The sequence below is a fragment of the Schistocerca gregaria genome, chromosome 9 (assembly GCF_023897955.1).
Source record: "Schistocerca gregaria isolate iqSchGreg1 chromosome 9, iqSchGreg1.2, whole genome shotgun sequence".
Taxonomy (NCBI): Eukaryota; Metazoa; Arthropoda; class Insecta; order Orthoptera; family Acrididae; genus Schistocerca; species Schistocerca gregaria.
In genome coordinates this window covers 161,061,098-161,084,599 of record NC_064928.1, presented here as the reverse complement: position 1 = coordinate 161,084,599, position 23,502 = coordinate 161,061,098, and the positions used below count along the sequence as shown (strand labels likewise).

The 23,502-nt window shown below is 47.9% G+C and overlaps 1 protein-coding gene across 1 annotated transcript in view; it reads left to right on the top strand.

The window, feature by feature from the left end:
• LOC126291948 (gamma-interferon-inducible lysosomal thiol reductase-like) overlaps nt 1-23,502 on the top strand; it is a 42,343-nt gene that overhangs the window by 5,863 nt on the left and 12,978 nt on the right. Inside the window, exon 2 of the mRNA XM_049985697.1 lies at nt 1,637-1,786. Coding sequence (XP_049841654.1) covers nt 1,637-1,786 — 150 coding nt within the window. The remainder of the gene's footprint in view (nt 1-1,636; nt 1,787-23,502) is intronic.

Here is a 23,502-nt window from a genome sequence, read left to right as displayed (position 1 = left end):
GATAAGAAAGTCCCGTGTGGTTAAGAATTGGCAAAACACTCTCCTTCTTGTGTGCTATCATTCGTCAGACTTTCGTTTCGATGTCTCGAGCGGTTTAGGAGGTATGAGAGATGTTGCGAGTGAGCGCGCTACATGGGATCCATTTTCTCGAGATCGGAGGCAGACAGAGATCTCCTCCCGAGTCTGAACAAAAATTCAGAATGTTAGCTAAATTTCATACGCAGCAACATATGGTGTAATACGCACCAAACGCAAAATCATAGCGACCCCTAATTTTCGTTGCAAACTTTTTGAGTGTTGCGTAGTGTCTTACTAAAACGTGTACATCTCAATAAGAATTGTGATTAGCGATGTGATGGGCACTTCGCCACGAAGCTGACATATAACGCTACAAGTGAGGCAAAAATCATATATTTTCAGAGAATAGTTTCTGTAAAATCGATTGAGAAAGATGAGAGGTTGCGCGCTTCGGTTCAGTCAGCGCAGAGTCGCCAGTCGGCGCGTGCGAAGTACGGTGGGTGTCGTCGCAGTATGCGCTGCACCCGCGCGACCCGTCCGGCACGTGCGTGTCGCGCTCTAGTGTCGTGCCACGTCACACGTGCTATACGCTTCTCAATTTGCGCCTAGCCTTAGTGTGTGCGCTCGCGCGCGCGCGCGCGTGTGTGTGTGTGTGTACTGCGCCGCGCGGTATTAGCCGAGCGGTCTGGGGCGCTGCAGTCATGGACTGTGCGGCTGGTCCTGGCGGAGGTTCGAGTCCTCCCTCGGACATGGGTGTGTGTGTGTGTGTGTGTGTCCTTAGGATAATTTAGGTTAAGTAGTGTGTAAGCTTAGGGACTGATGACCTTAGCAGTTAAGTCCCATAAAAGTTTACAGACATTTGAACATTTATGTGTATTGTGTCTGTTGAACAGGGAACTAGAAACAACAGAGAGGCTCCCTCCCACCGTAACCCACAGTGGTCCACAACCCCACAACAGTCAACCCACCCTACTGCCCCTCCCCCCCCCCCCCCTACACCGAACCGAGGGTTATTGTGTGGTTCCGCCTTCGGCCCCCAGTGGACACCCCACTCCCGGGAACGTTTCATACCGCACGAGTGTAACCCCAAATGTTTGGTTGGTAGTGTACTTATGGTGTGCGCATACGTGGAGACAGCGTTTGCGCAACAATCGCCGACATAGTTTAACTGCGGCGGAATAACGGGAACCAGCCCGCATTCGCTGCGAATGGAAAACCGCCTTAAAAACCATCCACAGGCTGGCCGGCACACCAGACCTCGACACAAATCCGCCGGGCGGATTCGTACCGAGGATCGGCATGCCTTCCCGCTCGGTAAGCAAAGCAATAGACGCTTGGCTAGCCGGGTGGGCTCCCTTAGGGTACTTCCACATCTAATTATTTGCTCCGTTCAGAGAGCCGTGCAAAGTTGTATCCGCTAATAAGTCCTGAATCCATCACAAATCTGGCCGACATTCTTGTTTTGTTCACTAAGCGACTGCCGTACACGGCTTTTACCTACGCCAGGGAATTCACAAGCAGCCCTTTGCCTTTGTCCGTCTTCAGTGCGTTTTATCGTGTAACGCAGCTTCATCATGTATGTGTAGTGCCAGTTGTTACGAAAGATATTATGTTACAGGTATTTGCTGATAACACAGCGACAGTTGGCGTCTACTATGAAACGCTAAGCCCAGGCTGCAGAGAATTCTTCATAAACCAGCTGCTTCCGGCGTATAGAAATGCTCCAGATCGCATCACCGTTATACTGGTGCCATTTGGCAACACTGTGGTAAGTAACACTTTCTCTCTACTTTCTACTGTTTAAGACGATTGAAACACAGTAAACTACACATAAAGCTTTATTTTACACCACTCATCAGTGTTACATTACACACACACACACACACACACACACACACACACACACACACACCTGCTGCAGAGGACAGCACATTCTACTCTATACATCTACATCCACATTTACATCTACATACATAGCCCGCCAACCACCCTACGGTGCATGGCTGAAGGTATCTTCTTCCACCCGCAGACAGAGCGCTAGAAAAACGACTGCCTATATGCCTTATAGTATTCTCAAAATGAAAAAATTCGACACATTTCAGTCTTAGCATCATACAAAGAGCTCATTCCTTATCAAGATCAAGCTTACGCCAGAAACAGACGTCTTAAATAACACTTGCTAGGAAATCAGCAGGAACGTTTTGTATTTCCTTTTCTTTTCTTAAAAAAATGAAGGTAACATATATCTTCAGATCACAGCTTAAAAGGCACTTCCTAAAATACACATCGAACAGCGCCACAAGTAAAAGCAGAAGGAACTGCAAAGCATGAAAATGGGTATTACCCACATAATCAGCCATCTTCCCAATTCCCAAAAAACACCTGACTAGTCAAGAAATAAATTACTGTCCACGACAAAAGTGGACCCAAACCATTTTCCACAGCATAGCGACGCTAAAGGAGGCTCTACAGTGTGACGACCACTAGCCTAGACACATCACACTACAGCCCGGCAAATGCCAAATCCATCTGCCAGGCTGTACGAAGAAGCACTCCCTGTGACTATCCATTCAGCGGCGAATGGCGTTGCCATAGTGGTAACATCGGTTCCCGATGCTTAGCGCTGTCGGACTTGGCTACCACTCGGGTGGGTGACCGTTTGGGGTCTGCCAAACACTGTTGGCAAACTGCGTGCAATCAGCCTGTGAGGCTAGTGTGGTGTGCGTACTGTAAGACCTTCGGTACACACACCATCAGATTATTTGACTCGTCGCTCTAACGAAGTAGGCGAGTGTCAGCAATATGTCTCGTAGTCTTATCGTGGTGTGTTTATCTTCTGCCGTTAGGTCAGACAATAGAAATGCCACTTGCACGCTTAGAGTAGCAGATTGACGGTGACCAACTTTAAACAGAACTTGATTAATTTTCACACACATTTATTAAAATAATAACAAGCATAGACATTACGTAACTTGATTCTGGATGCTGTTTACAATTGGCAATCTGAAGTTCCTTTGGTCTTGGTACGTTAATTTTATTCTCACATATATCTCTGATACAAGTGTCTATTCATTTATCCTCACAGCTATGTACAGGAATATGGTAATCTTATTAGGCGCAGACTGAAACTTGACTGTAGACTGGTACAGACTGGTGCAGATAAATGCAGACTGGTACAGACTGACTAATCGGAGGTCTGTACACTTGTTATAATACCTCGCACATTCGTGTATCACTGCGCGAGTGTGATCTGCGAGGAGAAAAGGTTGTACGTTAGCGGCAATCTCATTGGCTGCGTTACATATTAATACATGGATCGGCGGAAGCAGAATTTGGTCCATCTCTAAGGCAACGCCATCTCGTAGTGCGGAGACGGACGAGCGCTGTGCCTGCGCTGTTGTGCTTAGCGGGGCGCGCTCAAGTGGAAAAGTTGTGTTCGCGCTGACTACACGGAACTATGTGCACAACACCCAGTTTAAGAGCTGCTTGACTGAGAAGTAGCGGCTCTAGTCACGAAAGCTCACAACGGCCGGGAGAGCGGTGTGCTCACCAAATGCCGCTCCACATCTGCTTCCAGTAACGTCTAACGGCTGAGGATGACACGGCGGTCGGTCGGTGCCGCTGTGCCTTGAGAGGCATGTTCGTACGGAGTTAGAGGCTATTCGCACCTGCCACCCATACTCACCATCTTCCTGTACATCAGCAAACAGCTGTTAATTGCTGCTCACCCTGTTCGTCGGGACGTTTTTGTTTGTGGAGAATAAGAGTGGTCCAACTACTCTTCCATGGGGTACTCCTGACCAGACCCTCGTCTCTGACGATTCGATAAGCTGGACGTTCCTTCTGCGATATTTCAGCCACTGTACATAATTACTGACAGCGCTAATCACGAGAATGAACGACCACACTCTGGACAGCACTACCGAGAGGAAAGTCCATCGTGTTTGGAGTATGGCTATGGCGCATTGCATGTGCAGCAGAAATGTGAGCAGCAGTTGGCACAACAGTGGCAAAACTGTTACAGATCGGTTACTCGAAGGACATCTCTGACCCGCACGGGCTGGAGCGTGCTTTCCAATGACCCCGAACCACCACCATTTGCGACTTCAGTGGTGCCAAGTGAGTACTCATTCGAGGGCAGGGTGGAGGTCTGTTGTGTTTTTCGATGAAAGCTGGTTCTCTCTCTCGGTGCTAGCGATGGCCATTCGTTCGTTAGGAGGAGGCCAATGGAAGACTTTCAACCAGATTCTCTGCGAGCTAGCCTTGTCTTACCCCTGAAACTACTCTGAACCATGAACTCAATTTACTGTCAACACTAACTGGTGCCTGACTATCCATGTAAAGACCTTTAATTGCTTGCAAATACTGTATTTCTTTAGTTTTAATTTTTTTCGCCAATGTATCGTCGTGGACAATGGTAGATAAAACTTCAAAATCGGTGGAGGTTTCTTCTGTCTTTAAAGTCAACTTCACCAAAGATATCCGTGCATATTGATATCCGCACAGGCATGAAATCACTTGTTTGTGACCTGGTGTCTGCTGTTAAGCAAATGACATACAGGAAACAGTTACGTAACGGCCTTGCCGCAGTGGATACACCGGTTCCCGTGAGATCACCGAAGTTAAGCGCTGCTGGGAGTGGCCAGCACTTAAATGGGTGACCATCCCGGCCGCCATACGCTGTTGCCATTTTTGGGATGCACTCAGCCTCGTGATGCCAATTGAGGAGCTACTCGGCCGAATAGTAGCGACTCCGGCCAAGAATACCATCATAACGACCCGGAGAGCGGTGTGCTGACCACACGCCCCTCCTATCCGCGTCCTCAGGTGAGGATGACACGGCGGTCAGTTGGTCCCGATGGGCCACTTGTGGCCTGAAGATGTAGTGCTATGCTATAACAGTTACGACAGGCGAAAACTGTTTTTAGTGCATACATTTACCAATTAATCTTATTAACTTTATAATTAATTAAACCGTGGGCCTGTAACTACATAACTAAGATCGTGACTATGTATACAGTAAGAATCTGCGATTTATTTTCTTAAACTCTCTTTCTTTTTCAAGTGTCCCGAGTGGAGAGAAGCTGAGGCCTTTCCACGCGGTTTATACGCATGAGGTATGTCTGCGCTTCACACGCCGACTTCGTTTACTGCATGTAATTCATTACCACATGTGTGGACAAACGCTCTTCCTCTTTTAAAGACAAGAAAGTGGGAAATCAGCTGTCTCAGTCCTCATCCCATCTTTCTGCCCAAAATTACTGACAGATGAATGCATTCTCACTCTTTTAACAAGAACATTGTAAATCATTTAACCCAGTCTCTCTTTGTAGTTAAGCGTTCGTACGAAGCATCTCCCTCAAACTGCCACTATCCACATATGTCTACATTTACATCTACATTTATACTCCGCAAGCCACCCACCGGTGTGTGGCGGAGGGCACTTCAAGTGCCACTGTCATTACCTCCCTTTTCTGTTCAAGTTGCGTATGGTTCGCGGGAAGAACGACTGTCTGAAAGCCTCCGTGCGCGCTCGAATCTCCCTAATTTTACATTCGTGATCTCCTCGGGAGGTATTAGTAGGGGGAAGCAATATATTCGATACCTCTCTTGCAGAGTCTGGCACTTGAGTTTGCTAAACATCTCCGTAACGCTATCACGGTTACCAAATAACCCTGTGACGAAACGCGCCGCTCTTCTTTGGATCTTCTCTATCTCCTCCGTAAACCCGACCTGGTACGGATCCCACACTGATGAGCAATACTCAAGTATAGGTCGAACGAGTGTTGATTTGATCGACTAATTTTCTAAGGAGTACCCCAATGAATTTCAACCTGGCACCCGCCTTACCAACAGTTAATTTTATATGATCATTCCACTTCAAATCGTTCCGCACACATACTCCCAGATATTTTACAGAAGTAACTGCTACCAGTGTTTGTTTCGCTATCATATAATCATAGAATAAAGGATACTTCTTTCTACACTCCTGGAAATTGAAATAAGAACACCGTGAATTCATTGTCCCAGGAAGGGGAAACTTTATTGACACATTCCTGGGGTCAGATACATCACATGATCACACTGACAGAACCACAGGCACATAGACACAGGCAACAGAGCATGCACAATGTCGGCACTAGTACAGTGTATATCTACCTTTCGCAGCAATGCAGGCTGCTATTCTCCCATGGAGACGATCGTAGAGATTCTGGATGTAGTCCTGTGGAACGGCTTGCCATGCCATTTCCACCTGGCGCCTCAGTTGGACCAGCGTTCGTGCTGGACGTGCAGACCGCGTGAGACGACGCTTCATCCAGTCCCAAACATTCTCAATGGGGGACAGATCCGGAGATTTTGTGGCCAGGGTAGTTGACTTACACCTTCTAGAGCACGTTGGGTGGCACGGGATACATGCGGACGTGCATTGTCCTGTTGGAACAGCAAGTTCCCTAGCCGGTCTAGGAATGGTAGAACGATGGGTTCGATGACGGTTTGGATGTACCGTGCACTATTCAGTGTCCCCTCGACGATCACCAGAGGTGTACGGCCAGTGTAGGAAATCGCTCCCCACACCATGATGCCGGGTGTTGGCCCTGTGTGCCTCGGTCGTATGCAGTCCTGATTGTGGCGCTCACCTGCACGGCGCCAATCACGCATACGACCATCATTGGCACCAAGGCAGAAGCGACTCTCATCGCTGAAGACGACACGTCTCCATTCGTCCCTCCATTCACGCCTGTCGCGACACCACTGGAGGCGGGCTGCACGATGTTGGGGCGTGAGCGGAAGACGGCCTAACGGTGTGCGGGACCGTAGCCCAGCTTCATGGAGACGGTTGCGAATGGTCCTCGCCGATACCCCAGGAGCAACAGTGTCCCTAATTTGCTGGGAAGTGGCGGTGCGGTCCCCTACGGCACTGCGTAGGATCCTACGGTCTTGGCGTGCATCCGTGCGTCGCTGCGGTCCGGTCCCAGGTCGACGGGCACGTGCACCTTCCGCCGACCACTGGCGACAACATCGATGTACTGTGGAGACCTCACGCCCCACGTGTTGAGGAATTCGGCGGTACGTCCACCCGGCCTCCCGCATGCCCACTATACGCCCTCGCTCAAAGTCCGTCAACTGCACATACGGTTCACGTCCACGCTGTCGCGGCATGCTACCACTGTTAAAGACTGCGATGGAGCTCCGTATGCCACGGCAAACTGGCTGACACTGACGGCGGCGGTGCACAAATGCTGCGCAGCTAGCGCCATTCGACGGCCAACACCGCGGTTCCTGGTGTGTCCGCTGTGCCGTGCGTGTGATCATTGCTTGTACAGCCCTCTCGCAGTGTCCGGAGCAAGTATGGTGGGTCTGACACACCGGTGTCAATGTGTTCTTTTTTCCATTTCCAGGAGTGTATTTATTCGCAATACATTACATTTGTCTATGTTAAGGGTCAGTTGCCACTCCCTGCACCAAGTGCCTATCCGCTGCAGATCTTACTGCAATTTTCTAATGCTGCAACTTCTCTGTATACTACAGCATCATCCGCGAAAAGCCGCATGGAACTTCCGACACTATCTACTAGGTCATTTATATATATTGTGAAAAGCAATGGTCCCATAACACTCCCCTGTAGCACGCCAGAGGTTACTTTAACGTCTGTAGACGTCTCTCCATTTAGAACAACATGCTGTTTTCTGTTTGCTAAAAACTCTTCAATCCAGCCACACAGCTGGTCTGATATTCCGTAGGCTCTTACTTTGTTTATCAGGTGACAGTGCGGTACTGTATCGAACGCCTTCCGGAAGTCAAGGAAAATGGCATCTACCTGGGAGCCTGTATCTAATATTTTCTGGTTCTCATGAACAAATAAAGCGAGTTGGGTCTCACACGATCGCTGTTTCCGGAATCCATGTTGATTCCTACAGAGTAGATTCTGGGTTTCCAGAAATGACATGATACGCGAGCAAAAAACATGTTCTAAAATTCTACAACAGATCGACGTCAGAGATATAGGTCTATAGTTTTGCGCATCTGCTCGACGACCCTTCTTGAAGACTGGGACTACCTGTGCTCTTTTCCAATCATTTGGAACCTTCCGTTCCTCTAGAGACTTGCGGTACACGGCTGTTAGAAGGGGGCAAGTTCTTTCGCGTACTCTGTGTAGAATCGAATTGGTATCCCGTCAGGTGCAGTGGACTTCCCCTCTATTGAGTGATTTCAGTTGCTATTCTATTCCTTGGACATTTATTTCGATGTGAGCCATTTTTTCGCTTGTGCGAGGATTTAGGGAAGGAACTGCAGTGCGGTCTTCCTCTGTGAAACACCTTTGGAAAAATGTGTTTAGTATTTCAGCTTTACGCGTGTCATCTTCTTTTTCAATGCCATCATCATCCCAGAGTGTCTGGATATGCAGTTTCGAGACACTTACTGATTAAACGTAAGACCAGAACTTCCTAGGATTTTCTGTCAAGTCGGAACACAGAATTTTACTTTCGAATTCACTGAACGCTTCACGCATAGCCCTCCTTACGCTAACTTCGACATCGTTTAGCTTCTGTTTGTCTGAGAGGTTTTGGCTGCTTTTAAACTTGGACTTAAGCTCTCTTTGCTTTCCCAGTAGTTTCCTTTTCCCACTGTCTGCTTTACCTCCCACTGATTTACTGTATATCCCACTATCATTCCTATCTCTCTTCCTCTCCCTCCCTCTTACAATGTCTCCTTCTGTCTTTCTTTCCCACTACGATTGTCTCCACCATATGTTGGTAGCTTAATAATTCTGAGTAGTCCAGCTCCTGCACAAGCATCTTTAAATTTTCGGTCCAAAATGCGCCATCCCTTATTTTGCTGCCCAATTTGCCGGTCCAGACCCCCAAGACTATGTATCATCTCCACCAATCTGTATTTTTAAGTTCCACTGTCTGTTGTCTCTTTCGGTCCCAGTGGTCCGATCTCCATCTATTTCTCGTTCTCTTTCACTGACGTCTTTTTCTCCTCCACCACCACCGTCTCCTCTCCCTTTCTCTCACACTTCCACTGCCTCATCTCCCTGCCGCCGCCACCGTCTCTTTGCTACTGTGTTGTGGGAGGAAGACGGAATGGGACTTTCCTGTCAGACTTTCCGAGAGGAACATATCCGCCATATTTGTGCTCTGACAGGAGTATTTTTCCGCTACTCCCTTTCCTTTCCTTGCTATAGTAGTGTGCGCTGCTTATTTAAAACGAATTATGTACGTCACCATTCTGAGTGTTTGCTTATGTGCTTGAAAATACTGTATACTTTGATACATACAAATAACAAATAAGTTCGCATCGTAAGAGATTAAGACAAAATAGTTTGCTTTATATTCCTTCTGAATACTTTGCTCGCCGATCGCATTTCATCGAAAATTCGCAGTTAATGATTTGTAAAAATGTTATTAGAAATTTTTCACTGAATTTTCAGTCATGCCAATTTTATACAATCTCTGACATTGATTTTAAGTTCAGTTTGGTATGTTAAGACCTTTTTCAGCACATTTTTTTTCCAGCACTACTCTCGGCATATTTGTGAAGGCATGAAGTGTCCACCTTAGAGAAAGCAAGTCACAAGGTTTTATTCGTGAGAAAAAAACTTAGTTTGGTGACGTCCGAACTATTTCGATGAGCCTATAGTCCTTGCCATGTGTTCACTACGTCAGTTAAAATTACATTTACGCCTAAGACCGAATATCAGGCGCATTTTTTATGTGCGTAAAGTTTGTAACATAGAACATCCGGGCCTCGGTAACGGATAATGATTTCGAAAAAAGTTTCAAGGTTCTCAGAACATTGTCTTAAGGATTTATGGTACAAATTTCGACGATCTGCTGTGAATATAAATCATAAAAGTTGCGATTCCCTCAATTGGTACTTTTCGTACTAGAAAATCATGGTTTTTCTAGTGGTTTTCTCACGGACCGCTGATGAACAAATAGCGCCTAAGGTCGGTCTTAGACCGCTCCTAACGCAGAAGAATCAACCGATCTGCCCAATTTCTCTCGACTGGAGGACGTATGTAATGTTTAAATTTTGACACTGTAAATTCAGAACACCTACAGTACGCCCGTATTTCCGATATACATACAATCGGTCGTTAGGTTAAGGGTTCTCTAAAACCGCTTACCTCTGTTATGAATAGGAGCCAAGGTATGAGCCCCTGAAAAGTCGCATCTTCACGCGCAGACCGATATGTACACTAGCGGGAGAAAAAATTAGCACACACTTGCAGAGATTTGCAATTCACTCAAGATTTATTGTTGCAACACTGTATGTGGAGTACACATTTACACATCAATAGCACAGGCGGTTCTGAGGTGTGAGGTATCGAGCCATGCTGAAATACCCATATTAGTACGTGGTGCAGTCTACACAGGCGGCAGTGCAGGTGCTGAATCTGGCATCCAGTCGATCGTACAAAGGGAAACGTTATGCCACGACTGCTCGGCGTGTTCACGTACTTCTGTAATAGTTGTTGGTTGATGAGCCGCACCAGTCACTCATCGTCCCATCTTAGCCCACACGTGCTCGTTTGGAGACAAGTTCGCAGATCGTAGTCGCCAGGGAAGCTGGCACAACACGGGCGGCGTGTGGGCGGGCATTATATTGTTGGAGCAATACATTACATTTCTTTTTCAAAGAAGGCAGAAGAATGGGTATAACAACATACTGCAAGTACCGAGCGCTCATTAACGTCCCCTCCAAAAACACCACATGTGAACAACAGTTATAGCATAGTGCACGCCACACCATAAGGCCTGGTTTGGGTCAGTGTATGTTGGACGAATGCACAGTATGAGACAGCACTGACCAGGTCTACGTCGTACGCGCAAGCGGCCATCGCTTGCGTGCAGGTAGAATCTCTACATCTACGTATATACTCCGCTAGCCACCAAGCGGTGTGTAGCGGAAGGCACTATTGGCGCCAAAGTCATATCCCCCCTCCCTCTGCCACACTCGCAGATCGCGCGAGGGAAAAACGACTGTCTGAACGCCTCAGTACGAGCTCTAGTTTCCCTTATCTTTGAATGGTGATCATTGCGCGATTTGAAAGTTGGTGGATTTCGGAATTTAGTGGGCAGTCCCTTCCGTTTAGCGCGTCTGCTATCTGCAAGTGTGTCCTACTTCACATTTTCTATGAGATTTGTAACGTTCTCGCGATGGATAAATATACCAGTCCCGAATCTTGTCGCTCTTCTTTGGACCCTCTCAATCTCTTGAATCAGATCCCACTGGTAAGGGTCCCATACAAACAAATAATACTCTAAGACTGGACGAACTAACGTATTGTCCTTGTTGAAGGACTTGGTCGCTTCAAGATTTTACCAATACAACGCAATCTAGAGTTCGCCTTACCCATTAATTCTGTAGTCTGATCATTTCATTTGAGATTATTTCGAATAGTCACACCCAGATACTTGACGAATGTTACGGCTCCCAAAGACTGGGCATTTATTTTGTGCCCGTACATTAATGGGGATTTTCACCTTGTTATACGCAGTAGGTTACACGTACTAATATTGAGAGATAACTGCCAGTCATTACACCACACATTTATTTTCTGCAAATCCTCATTGATATGTTCACAACTTTCATTTGATACTAATTTCCTTTAGACTACCGCATCGTCGGCAAACAGTCAATACTATCAACCAGATCGTTTATGTAAATCGCAAAAAGCAGCGAACCTATTACGCTGCCCTGGGGCACACTTGAAGTTACCCTTGTTGAAGTCTCCCCGATCAGGACGATATACTGCTCCCTGTCTGTTATAAAACGTTCTATCCAATCCCATATCTCATCGGATAAACCGTAAGCGAGCACTTTTTGGAGCAAGCGACAGTGCGGAACTGAGTCGAACGCCTTTCGAAAGTCGAGAAATATGGAATCAACCTAGGAGTTGGTATCTAGAGCCTGCTGTATATCATGCACAAAGAGGGCCAGCTGTGTCTAGCATGAGCGCTGTTTCCTAAAACAGTGCTGGTTTCTGCAGATCAGCTTCTCAGAGTCTAGAAAAGTCATTATGTCTGAACACAAAACATGTTCCACGATTCTGCAACAAATCGATGTCAGTGAAAGTGGCCGGTAATTATGTGCATCCGATTTTCTACCCTTTCTTACAGATTGCTATGACTGGGCCTTCTTCCGGGCCCGTGGAACTTTCATTGCTCAAGACCACGGCGCACAATTTCCTTTCCCGAGCGATCTTCTGACGACACCACGCGAATCGTGTACCTGTCCCCACTGCTAATAAACAGTTCGCAACAGTTCTTGTTGACAGGTCTGGGCTCACAAGCTTTCTCATGAGCCACTTGGTAGCTGTACCATTTGCCTCTGCTGCCCTTGCAATACCACGATCCTGGTGGGCATCTGTGCTGCGTCAACGTCCAGAACGTCACCTACGGTTTATGAGAACGTTTACGTGACTGAAACATCCTGGCAGATTAAAACTGTGTGCCCGACCGAGACTCGAAATCGGGACCTTTGCCTTTCGCGGGCAAGTGCTCTACCATCTGAGCTACCGAAGCACGACTCACGCTCCTTACTCACAGCTTTACTTCTGCCAGTATCTCGTCTCCCACCTTCCAAACATTACAAAGCTCTCCTGCGAACCTTGCAAAACTAACACTCCTGAATGAATGGCTACTGCGGAGACATAGCTTAGCCACAGCCTGATTTCCAGAATGAGATTTTCACTCCGCAGCGGAGTGTGCGCTGACATGAAACTTCCTGGTAGATTAAAACTGTGTGCCCGGCCGAGACTCGAACTCGGGACCTTTGCCTTTTGCGGGCAAGTGCTCTACCATCTTTTTTTTATTATTATCAGATTGACTTGGTATATTTCACGAAAATTCAGACAACCATAGTCAAATCATCATTTAATATTAGCTGCAAAAAGAAAATCAACAAATTAGTTGAAACACAAATAAAACATTTCTTCTGAAGGGGAAGACCAACCCGTTATCCCACCCGTATGAATTTTGGGTGTATATATATACATGCAAAAGAGAAGAAAAAAAAATTACGAAAAAATACAACAAGGGAGGGGACTCAGGCTCAGGGAAGAAACAGGAATCACAGGGGAACTTAACCAACACCTTGACGGTTAAACACAAGAAAAAGCATATTCGCAAAAAGCGTTCGGTACTGTGGTAACCGCTGCCATTTCCAATGCGCAGTTGACAAATAATGGTGAAAAACGCGGGGATCTGGGTCATTACCGCCTTCAATGACGTAGTGGACATAGTAACCCAAGAGCCAGACAATCGTGTTCGTTTTCGTCTGAGGAAAATAAGAGATGTCCGGATGTAAGAAGATGTCGTCTGGGAATGCGGTTTCAGGCCCTCTAGTAAGAAAAGCTAATTGACGGCGGACCCAGAGCCAATGATCCCGTCCGCAAGCAGCTAGCCTGTGAAGTAAGGTGTCAGTTTGATGACATTCCTCACACTGATCAGTCGGACGAAGACCAATACGAAAAAGACGATCACCAGTAGGTATCAGACGGTAAATGACCTTATACCACGTTGAAACAATCTCCATCGGCAAAATGGGAAGACTAAGATGAGACCAGACCGTTTTCCATGACGTTGACGGGGAAGCAAGTTCAACAGAAGAAGGGAAACATGCTGTACCCCAACGGATTTGTAGCATGTTGGTAGTAATATGCGTCATAGAAAGTATATCAGCACCCAGAATACCGACAAGTACAAAGTATTCACGAATGTGCCGCAATTTAGGATTAATCCGTCCAACATCAACAGGAGGGGTCAGACTGGCCGGCCGGAGGCGGGAAAGTAAACGAGAGGTGACTGAATGCGGAGCCCGCGTACAGGTTAAAACATTGCGGCGGGCAAATAAGATGGACGTCTTCACTTTGATATCTGAAAGACCCAATCCTCCAAGCTTCCGAGGCCTGGCCACAACTTCATACCGGACACGGAAGACATGGCGGCGCCACAGAAATCGACTAGACAGCTGTTTCAGCCTGCGGGCCATCATCGCGGGAAGCGGGAAGACCTGCGCAACGTAGTATATTTTACTGAAGACATAGGTCTCTAAAACCCGTGCCTTGTGAAGGAGGCTAAGGGAACGGCGGTCATGTTCAAGGATCGCCCCGTGAACACGACTCGTAACCTCACGCCAATTTAGTGCCGCCATTTTGATCGGATTACGATCCACTATGATCCCCAAGGTCTTATGGCGATCGACAACCGTCGCCCAAGGAATGACGACATGATCAAAGCCTCTCAACGGCAGGAACATGCATTTGCGATCATTAATGCGAGCACCAGCAAGACCACAAAATGAATCCAAGGTATCCTTAAGCCGCGGTATGTCCTCGGCATGTCGTACTAAAACCATGACGTCATCGGCGTATGCACGGACTGCAAAAATTTCCCCCAATATATTCCAGCCACGTAATTGCATGGTGAGATGGCGAAGTAAGGTCTCTAAGGATAGGACAAAAAGTGACATGGATAAGGGGCTTCCCTGGGGTAACCCCCGTCTGATCGATATCCGGGGGGTAGGGTGACCGTTCACAATCACCGAGACACTGATACCGGTAAAAAGATTAGTTAAGACTTGTCGAGCATCATTATTAAAGCCGACAGCGGTGAGCACTCTCGATAAAAAATCATGGCTGACGCGATCGAACGATTTTTGGAAATCAAGAAAAAGCAAAGCCCCTGGGATATTAGCGGCAGCCGCCACCGAGATTACATCGCGACATTCGAGAACGGAAGTCAGTATCGTGCGTCCAGGCACACAGCTTTGGTGGGCGGCAATAATGGTATCGAGCAGCTTAGAGAAACGGATATTAATTGCTCGAGCGACAAGTTTATAATCAAAGTTAAGGAGAGTAATAGGACGGAGGGAATCAGTTGCAGGTCGACCTGTGGATTTCCGGAGGAGGACCATTCTGCCTTCCTGAAAAGGAGCAGGAAGTGAGACTCCCCGCATCACTTCATTTACCATTGACGTTAAGGTGTCACCAATGAGCGGCCAAAATTGAACATAGAACTCCTTAGGAATACCATCTAATCCAGGCGACTTGCGGGACTGCGATCCTGCAACAACATCATATATGTCATCCTTCTGAAAGGGACGCAGAAAGGCGTCGTTTAATTTAGGAGTGACGACGCGAGGCAGCAAGGAGGTAAAGTCGTCAAGAGAGGTTTCCGCCGGGACATGAGTATCGTACAGATCAGTAAAATAGGTGTAAACGAAGTCAGAAATGTCACGGTGAGAGGTGAACACGCGGCCGTCAGCGGTTGTGAGGGAGGCAAGGCACCCACGTTTCCGGCGCGACCGTAAACGGACTAGATGGTAGAGTGACGTCAGTTCCTCTTGTAGAAGGGAACGTGGTTGAGACCTCGTCCGCAGGCCCTCCATTTGAATGCGTTTGAGCTGCAGCAATTTGGCTTTGATGCGCTGTATATCAGTAACCCGTAGGGGAGCATGTGTAGCAATATCGTACAGTTGACGTAAGACAGAATAGTAAAATTCTTGCGTTCGTCGATCTTCTGCCACCTTCGCAGCTCCAAAACGCATGAGAGCCCTACGGATGTGTGGTTTTGCATACAGTGTCCACCATGCCACGATAGACGGGTACCGGTCCATAGTACGAGAACAACGAGTCCAAATGTCCTCCAGGACGATACCAAGGGAGGTATCTTGCAAATACGCGATATTGAGCATCCAAGGAGGACGAAACAATTTTACCGGTTGTCGCTCGTAATTAAACGTAACGGCTACAGCGCAATGATCAGTAAAACAGGCTGGTATCACATCAACAGCCAGAAGTTGCCCACACAAGGAATCGGAAAGGTAAAAGCGATCGAGGCGACTGCTAGACGTGGGAGTAAAGTAGGTATGTCGCAGAAGTGTAGGATAGCGAGAAACCCACACGTCACGCAGGTGCAAGGAGCACACAAGGTCGTCGAGTTCTTTACTGAAATTAAAATTAGGAGACTGATCTACCGGCCGTAGAACACAATTGAAGTCCCCACCTAAAATTATCTTTGTCGGGGATTTACGAAGCAGGTAAATGACTTTTTCTTTATAGAAACTCGAACGTGCGGTAGTACAACCCGAACCAGAAGGGGCATAAAGAAGGAGTAAACTGAGATCATAAAACGTGCACCCGATCCCCCTTCCACTGTCGAGTACTTCGAAATTCCTCAACGGAATGCCTTCTCTATAAAACAAGGCAGTGCCCGTAGAAAGTTCGGAAGCGACATTAAAAAACGTCGAGAACCTAGGAATGGAAAACTGGTCGAATAGGACTTCCTGTAAAAAAACAACATCTGCCCCAGACTGATAGATAAACTGTCGCAAAGCGGCGAGCCGAAGCTCAGAACATATTCTGTTAATATTCAGAGTAAGAAATGTATATGCTTGCATGGAACTTCAACCCAGAAAGAAGAACAAAGATCGGTAGAGAGCTGTCAGCTGACGGAGCAACATACAAGTAATCATACCAGAAACAAGCGCTGAACCACAGAGAGAAAAACTACGAAACAGAACCCTCATCTTCCCACTGCTTTTTCTTCGGCCGTGACGCGGCTCTCTGTGGCTGTTTACGGATTCGACTGCGGCTCCGCGGTGCCGACGCAGAAGCGTTCGGCTGCGTGGGAGCATCATGTAGACATTCCGTGTCAGATTGCGGGAGAGAGGCCTCTACATCCCACTCGTCCGCAGACATGGGTTCACGGTGGGACAGTTGGTGAATAACAACGGGATCCACTGGCTCTGGAGAATCAATCAGTTGTTTGATGGGAGGAGGCTGTGACCCAGAGGGGGCGACAGAAATTCCAGAAGGGGGATGCGAAACAGAGTCAATAGGAGAAGTGTCAGAGAGAACCGGAGAAGACACGTGGCAACCAGAAGCAGGTTCCGTCAAGGGCGTCTCCGAAGAGGCTGCCGCGGCAGCAGGAACAACGTCAGATAAGGTGTCAGGGAGATTCTGCAAAGGCGTGATAGCACCTGTGGCGTCCTCATCCACGATTTCCGACTGAGAAAGAGAGTCCTTTACCGGAGGCCCATCGGAAGGGCGAGCCAATAAGGAAGATTCATCAGCCGCATCATCCTGTGTTCGCCGACGCTTGTTGTGAGAAATCAGCGCGGGCACATCGGATTTAAGGGCAGCAACATCCCTACGCAAGGACAACGGGGGAAAATCACGGCCGTTGTCGGGCAACGGATCACTGCGTCCCTCAGTAACAGTGAGCGATTCAGTCCGAGATCCTTGCGGGAGAAGATCAGCTAAAGTCAATTTTTTACGCTGTTCGTATGTAGGTTTTAATACCACCACACGCCGCGGACAATTAGTACGGAAATGACCAGTTTCATTACAATAATAACATGTTCCTTCCTGGCCACTGTACGTGATATGGACCCTATAACCACATACCTGTAGGTGAGAAGGAATAGGTTTTTTGACCACCATTTCCACCGACCGAATACCACTATATACCTGTAAGCGGTGCTGAGCAGACCAGCGTTCCTTTCGAATATGGCGTACGTCCCCATAAGGAAGCAAAACGGACTTCAGAAAACAGTCGTCAACCTCGGTCGGAAGGTTAAATACCCGAACATTCGTATATATCACTTCTGCATTTGCCAAGAGAACCATACTAGTGGAACCATCACGGTGCGTAAAGGGTACCTGAGAACCATGACGAGAAAGTAGCCTATCAACCTGGAGCGGGTCAAGAAACTTAACAAAAAACGCATATAATTCGCTGTCGAAATATGCGGTATGCACCTGATCAGTAGTGACCTTAACTGTATCGACTAACCAGCCATGTATCTCCAAAGAACCGGGCTGGACGTGACGCGTGGATTTGTCAAAGGTAAAACTGACTGTACCTGTACGCGGAACTTTCGTGGGAACCATGGTGGACATCACGGCGAGAGACGACGCCGCGACAGGAAAGGCCGCACGAACACCAAACACCAGCCGACAACCAGCGATGCGACGCGCACGGAGACCAACACGGCACTAAACTGACAGGAGGAAAACACGCTGCGCTACGGTAGAGGCGGAACTAAGAGCACAACCTAGTCGCCCGACGCGCGAAGCGAGAATTACCATCTGAGCTACCGAAGTACAACTCACGCTCCGTACTCACAGCTTTACTTCTGCCAGGATCACTGGAAGAGCAGTTGAACGGAATGGACAGTGTCTTGAAAAGAGGATATAAGATGAACATCAACAAAAACAAAACGAAGATAATGGAATGTAGTCAAATTAAATCTCATGATGCAGAGGGAATTATTTAGGAAATGAGACACTTAGAGTAGTAAAGGAGTTTTGCTATTTAGGAAGTAAAATAACTGACGATGATCGAAGTAGAGAGGATATAAAATGTAGACTGGCAATGGCAAAGAAAGAGTTTCTGAAGAAGAGAAATTTGTTAACATCGAATATAGATTTATGTATCAGGAAGTCGTTTCTGAAAGTATTTGTTTGGAGTGTAGCCATGTATGGAAGTGAAACATGGACGATAACTAGTTTGGACAAGAAGAGAATAGAAGCTTTCGAAATGTGGTGCTACAGAAGAATGCTGAAGATTAGACGGGTAGATCACGTATCTAATGAGGAGGTATTGAATAGGATTGGGGAGAAGAGAAGTTTGTGGCACAACTTGACTAGAAGAAGGGATCGGTTGGTAGGACATGTTTTGAGGCATCAAGGGATCACAAATTTAGCATTGGAGAGCAGCGTGGAGGGTAAAAATTGTAGAGGGAGACCAAGAGATGAATGCACTAAGCAGATTCAGAAGGTTGCAGGTTGCAGTAGGTACTAGGAGATAAAAAGGAGCTTGCACAGGATAGAGTAGCATGGAGAGCTGCATCAAACCAGGACTGAAGACAACAACAACACCAGCAGTATCTCGTCTCCTACTTTCCAAACTTTACAGAAGCTCTCCTGCGAAGGTGCAGAACTTGCACTCCTGAAAGAAAGGATACTGCGGAGACATAGCTTGGCCACAGCCTGATTTCAAGAATGAGATTTTCACTCTGCAGCGGAGTGTGCGCTGACATGAAAGTTCCTGGCAGATTAAAACTGTGTGCCCGGCTGAGATTTGAACTCGAGACCATAACCATTCGCGGGCAAGTGCTCTACCATCTGAGCAACCGGAGCACGACTCACGCTCCTTACTCACAGCTTTACTTCTGCCAGTATCTCGTCTTCTGCCTTCCAAACCTTGCAGAACTTGCACTCCTGAAAGAAAGGATACCGCGGAGAATTAGCTTAGCCACAGCCTAATTTCCAGAATGAGATTTTCACTCTGCAGCGTAGTGTGCACTGACATGAAGCTTCCTGGCAGATTACAACAATGTGCCCGACCGAGACTCGAACTCGGGACCTTTGCCTTTCGCGGGCAAGTGCTCTACCATCTGAGCTACTGAAGCACGACTCACGCTCCTTACTCACAGCTTCTGCCAGTATCTCGTCTCCCACCTTCCAAACCTTGCAGAACTTGCACTTCTGAAAGAAAGGATACTGCAGAGAATTATCTTAGCCACAGCCTAATTTCCAGAATGAGATTTTCACTCTGCAGCGGAGTGTGCGCTGACATGAAACTTCCTGGCAGATTACAACTGTGTGCCCGACCGACACTTGAACTCGGGACCTTGGCCATTCGCGGGCAAGTGCTCTACCATCTGAGCAACCGAAGCACGACTCACGCTCCTTACTCACAGCTTTACTTCTGCCAGTATCTCGTATCCTACCTTACAAACTTTACAGAAGCTCTCTTGCGAACCTTGCAGAACTACCACTCCTGAAAGAAAGGATACTGCGGAGACATGGCCTAGCCACAGCCTGGGGGGATGTTGCCAGAATGAGATTTTCACTCTGCAGCGGAGTGTGCGCTGACATGAACCTTCCTGGCGGATTAAAAGTGTGTGCCCGACCGAGACTCGAACTCGGGACCTTTGCCTTTCGTCGGCAAGTGCTCTACCATCTGAGCTACCGAAGCACGACACACGCTCCTTGCTCACAGCTTTACTTCTGCCAGTATCTCGTCTCCTACCTTCCAAACTTTACAGAAGCTCTCCTGCGAATCTTGCAGAACTAGCACTCCTGAAACAAAGGATACTGCGGAGACATGGCTTAGCCACAGCCTGGGGGGATGTTTCCAGAATGATATTTTCACTCTGCAGCGGAGTGTACGCTGACATGAAACTTCCTGGCAGATTACAACTGTGTGCAAATCCGAGACTTGAACTCGGGACCTTTGCCTTTCCCAGGCAAGTGCTCTACCATATGAGCTACCTAAGCACGACTCACGCTCCTTACTCACAGCTTTACTTCTGCCAGTTTCTCGTCTCCTGCCTTCCAAACTTTATAGTAGCTCTCCCTCGAATCTTGCAGAACTAGCACTCCTGAAAGAAAGGATACTGCGGAGACATGGCTTAGCCACAGCCTGGGGGGATGTTTCCAGAATGAGATTTTCACTCTGCAGCGGAGTGTGCGCTGACATGAAACTTCCTGGCAAATTTAAACTGTGTGCCCGGCCGAGACTCGAACTCGGGACCTTTGCCTTTGCTCTACCATCTGTGCCACCGAAGCACGACACATGCTCCTTACTCACAACATTACTTCTACCAGTATCTCGTCTCCTACCTTCCAAACTTTACAGTATCTCTCCTGCGAACCTTGCAGAACTAGCACTCCTGAAAGAGGGGATACCGCGGAGACATGGCTTAGCCACAGCCAGGGGGGATGTATCCAAAATTAGATTTTCACTCTGCAGCGGAGTGTGCACTGACATGAAGCTTCCTGGCAGATTACAACTGTGTGCCCGACCGAGACTCGAACTCGGGACCTTTGCCTTTCACGGGCAAGTGCTCTACCATCTGAGCTACCGAAGCACGACTCACGCTCCTTACTCACAGCTTTACTTCTGCCAGTATCTCGTCTCACACCTTCCAAACCTTGCAGAAATTGCACTTCTGAAAATAAGGATAGCGCATAGAATTATCTTAGCCACAGCCTAAATTTCCAGAATGAGATTTTCACTCTGCAGCGGAGTGTGCGCTGACATGAAACTTCCTGGCAGATTACAACTGTGTGCCCGACCGACACTTGAACGCGGGACCTTGGCCATTCGCGGGCAAGTGCTCTACCATCTGAACTACCGAAGCACGACTCACGCTCCTTACTCACAGCTTTACTTCTGCCAGTTTCACGTCTCCTACCTTCCAAACTTTACAGAAGCTCTCCTGCGAACCTTGCAGAACTACCACTCCTGAAAGAAAGGATACTGCGGAGACATGGCATAGCCACAGCCTAGGGCTGATGTTTCCAGAGTGAGATTTTCACTCTGCAGCGGAGTGTGCGCTGACATGAAACTTCCTTTCACTTAAAAACTGAGTGTCCGACCGAGACTCGAACTCGGGACCTTTGCCTTTCGCGGGCAAGTGCTCTACCATCTGAGCTACCGAAGCACGACTCACGCTCCTTACTCACAGCTTTACTTCTGCCAGTATCTCGTCTCACACCTTCCAAACCTTGCAGAACTTGCACTTCTGAAAGAAAGGATACCGCATAGAATTATCTTAGCCACAGCCTAATTTCCAGAATGAGATTTTCACTCTGCAGCGGAGTGTGCGCTGATATGAAACTTCCTGGCAGATTTCAACTGAGTGCCCGACAGAGACTCGAGCTCGCGACCTTTGCCTTTCACGGGCAAGTGCTCTACCATCTGAGCTACCGAAGCACGACTCACGCCCGTAGTGAAAATCTTATTATGTTCAAGTGGCTGCTGATCTCAGCATCGTTACACAACTGACGCAGCACGTCCAACGTGTGTGGTAATTCTCCAAAAGAACCATCCCGCCACAATCTGATCCCTGTCACTCACGCTCATTTGGATGTAGGTGGCACGAGTGCCTGTCCGTGGCATGGTTGCCAGCCTGCTTCACACTTTTGCACCATACTGAGTCTTCTGGGTGGGAGCATTCCCGATTGAAGTGTAGACACAGACGGCGGTCTTGTAGCTACGCCACTTGCTGTGGGATAACTTTCAGTGTCAGTACATCTACACTCATGCTCATAAATTAAGGATAACTGAAGAATGTGGTGCCACACAACGGGGCACTACATAAAACTGGCGCTGATAGTATAGACACATAGGGAATACTCACGACACAGTATTGGTGATAAGTTGAGATAACTGTCCAGAAACACATGTGCTACAAAACGCCACTGTTTCCTAAGCGTGTTCCCCGACATCAATATAGGATATGATCACCATGCACACGTACATAGGCCGCACAACGGGTTGGCATATTGTGGATCAGGTGGTCGAGCAGCAGCTGGGGTATAGCCGCCCATTCTTGCACCAGTGCCTGCCGGGACTCCTGAAGTGTCGTACGGGTTTGAAGACGTGCAGCGATACGTCGACCGAGTGCATCCTAGACGTGCTCGATGGGGTTTAGAACAGGCAGGCCACTCCATTCGCCTGATATCTTCTGTTTCAAGGTATTCTTCCACGATGGCAGCTCCGTGGGGCCGTGCGTTATCATCCATCAGGAGGAAGGTGGGACCCACTGCACTCCTGAAAAGGCGGACATACTGGTGCAAAATGACGTCCCCATATACCTGACCTGTCACAGCTCCTCTGTCGAAGACATGCAGGAGTGTACGTGCACCAATCATAATCCCACCCACATTATCAAACCACGACCTCCATAAAGGTCCCTTTCAAGGACATTAAGGAGTTGGTATTTAGTTCCTGGTTCACGCCAGATGAAAAGCCAGCGAGAATCACTGTTCAGACTATACCTGGACTTGTCCGTGGACATAACCTGGGACCACTGTTCCAGTGACCTTGTACTGTGTTCTTGACACCAGGGGTCAGTGGAATGCACCTTGCAAGTCTCTGGGCGAATAAATTATGTCTGTTCAGTCTCCTGTAGACTGTGAGCCTGGAGACAACTGTTCCAGTGGCTGCGGTAAGGTCCAGAGCAAGGCTACCTGCAGTTCTCCGTGGCCGTCTGCGTGCACTGATGCTGAGATATTGGTATTCTTGTACACTGTGGACGTCCCGTACTGTAGCGCCTGGACACGTTTCCTGTCTGCTGGAATCGTTGCCATAATCTTGAGATCACACTTTGTGGCACACGGACGGCCTGTCTACGACCTGCTGTGTTTGACCCCTCGTAACGTCATCAATATGTGCTCTTTGAGCCATTTTCAGCACACAGTCACCATTGGCCCGTCTGAAAACGTCTGCACACTTATTCGCTGCACCGTACTCTGACATGCTTCTGCATATGAGGACTTCTGCCAGCGCTATCGTGCGACGACCGCAGGTCAAATGCACCGCATGGTCTTATCCGGAGGTGATTTAAACCCGCAAAGCGCCCCCCAGAACGTTGTTTCATCATGTATCAGCATTATCTCCAATTTATGAGCATGAGTGTAACCCAGGTCTCATATGCCGTCATGGATGGAAA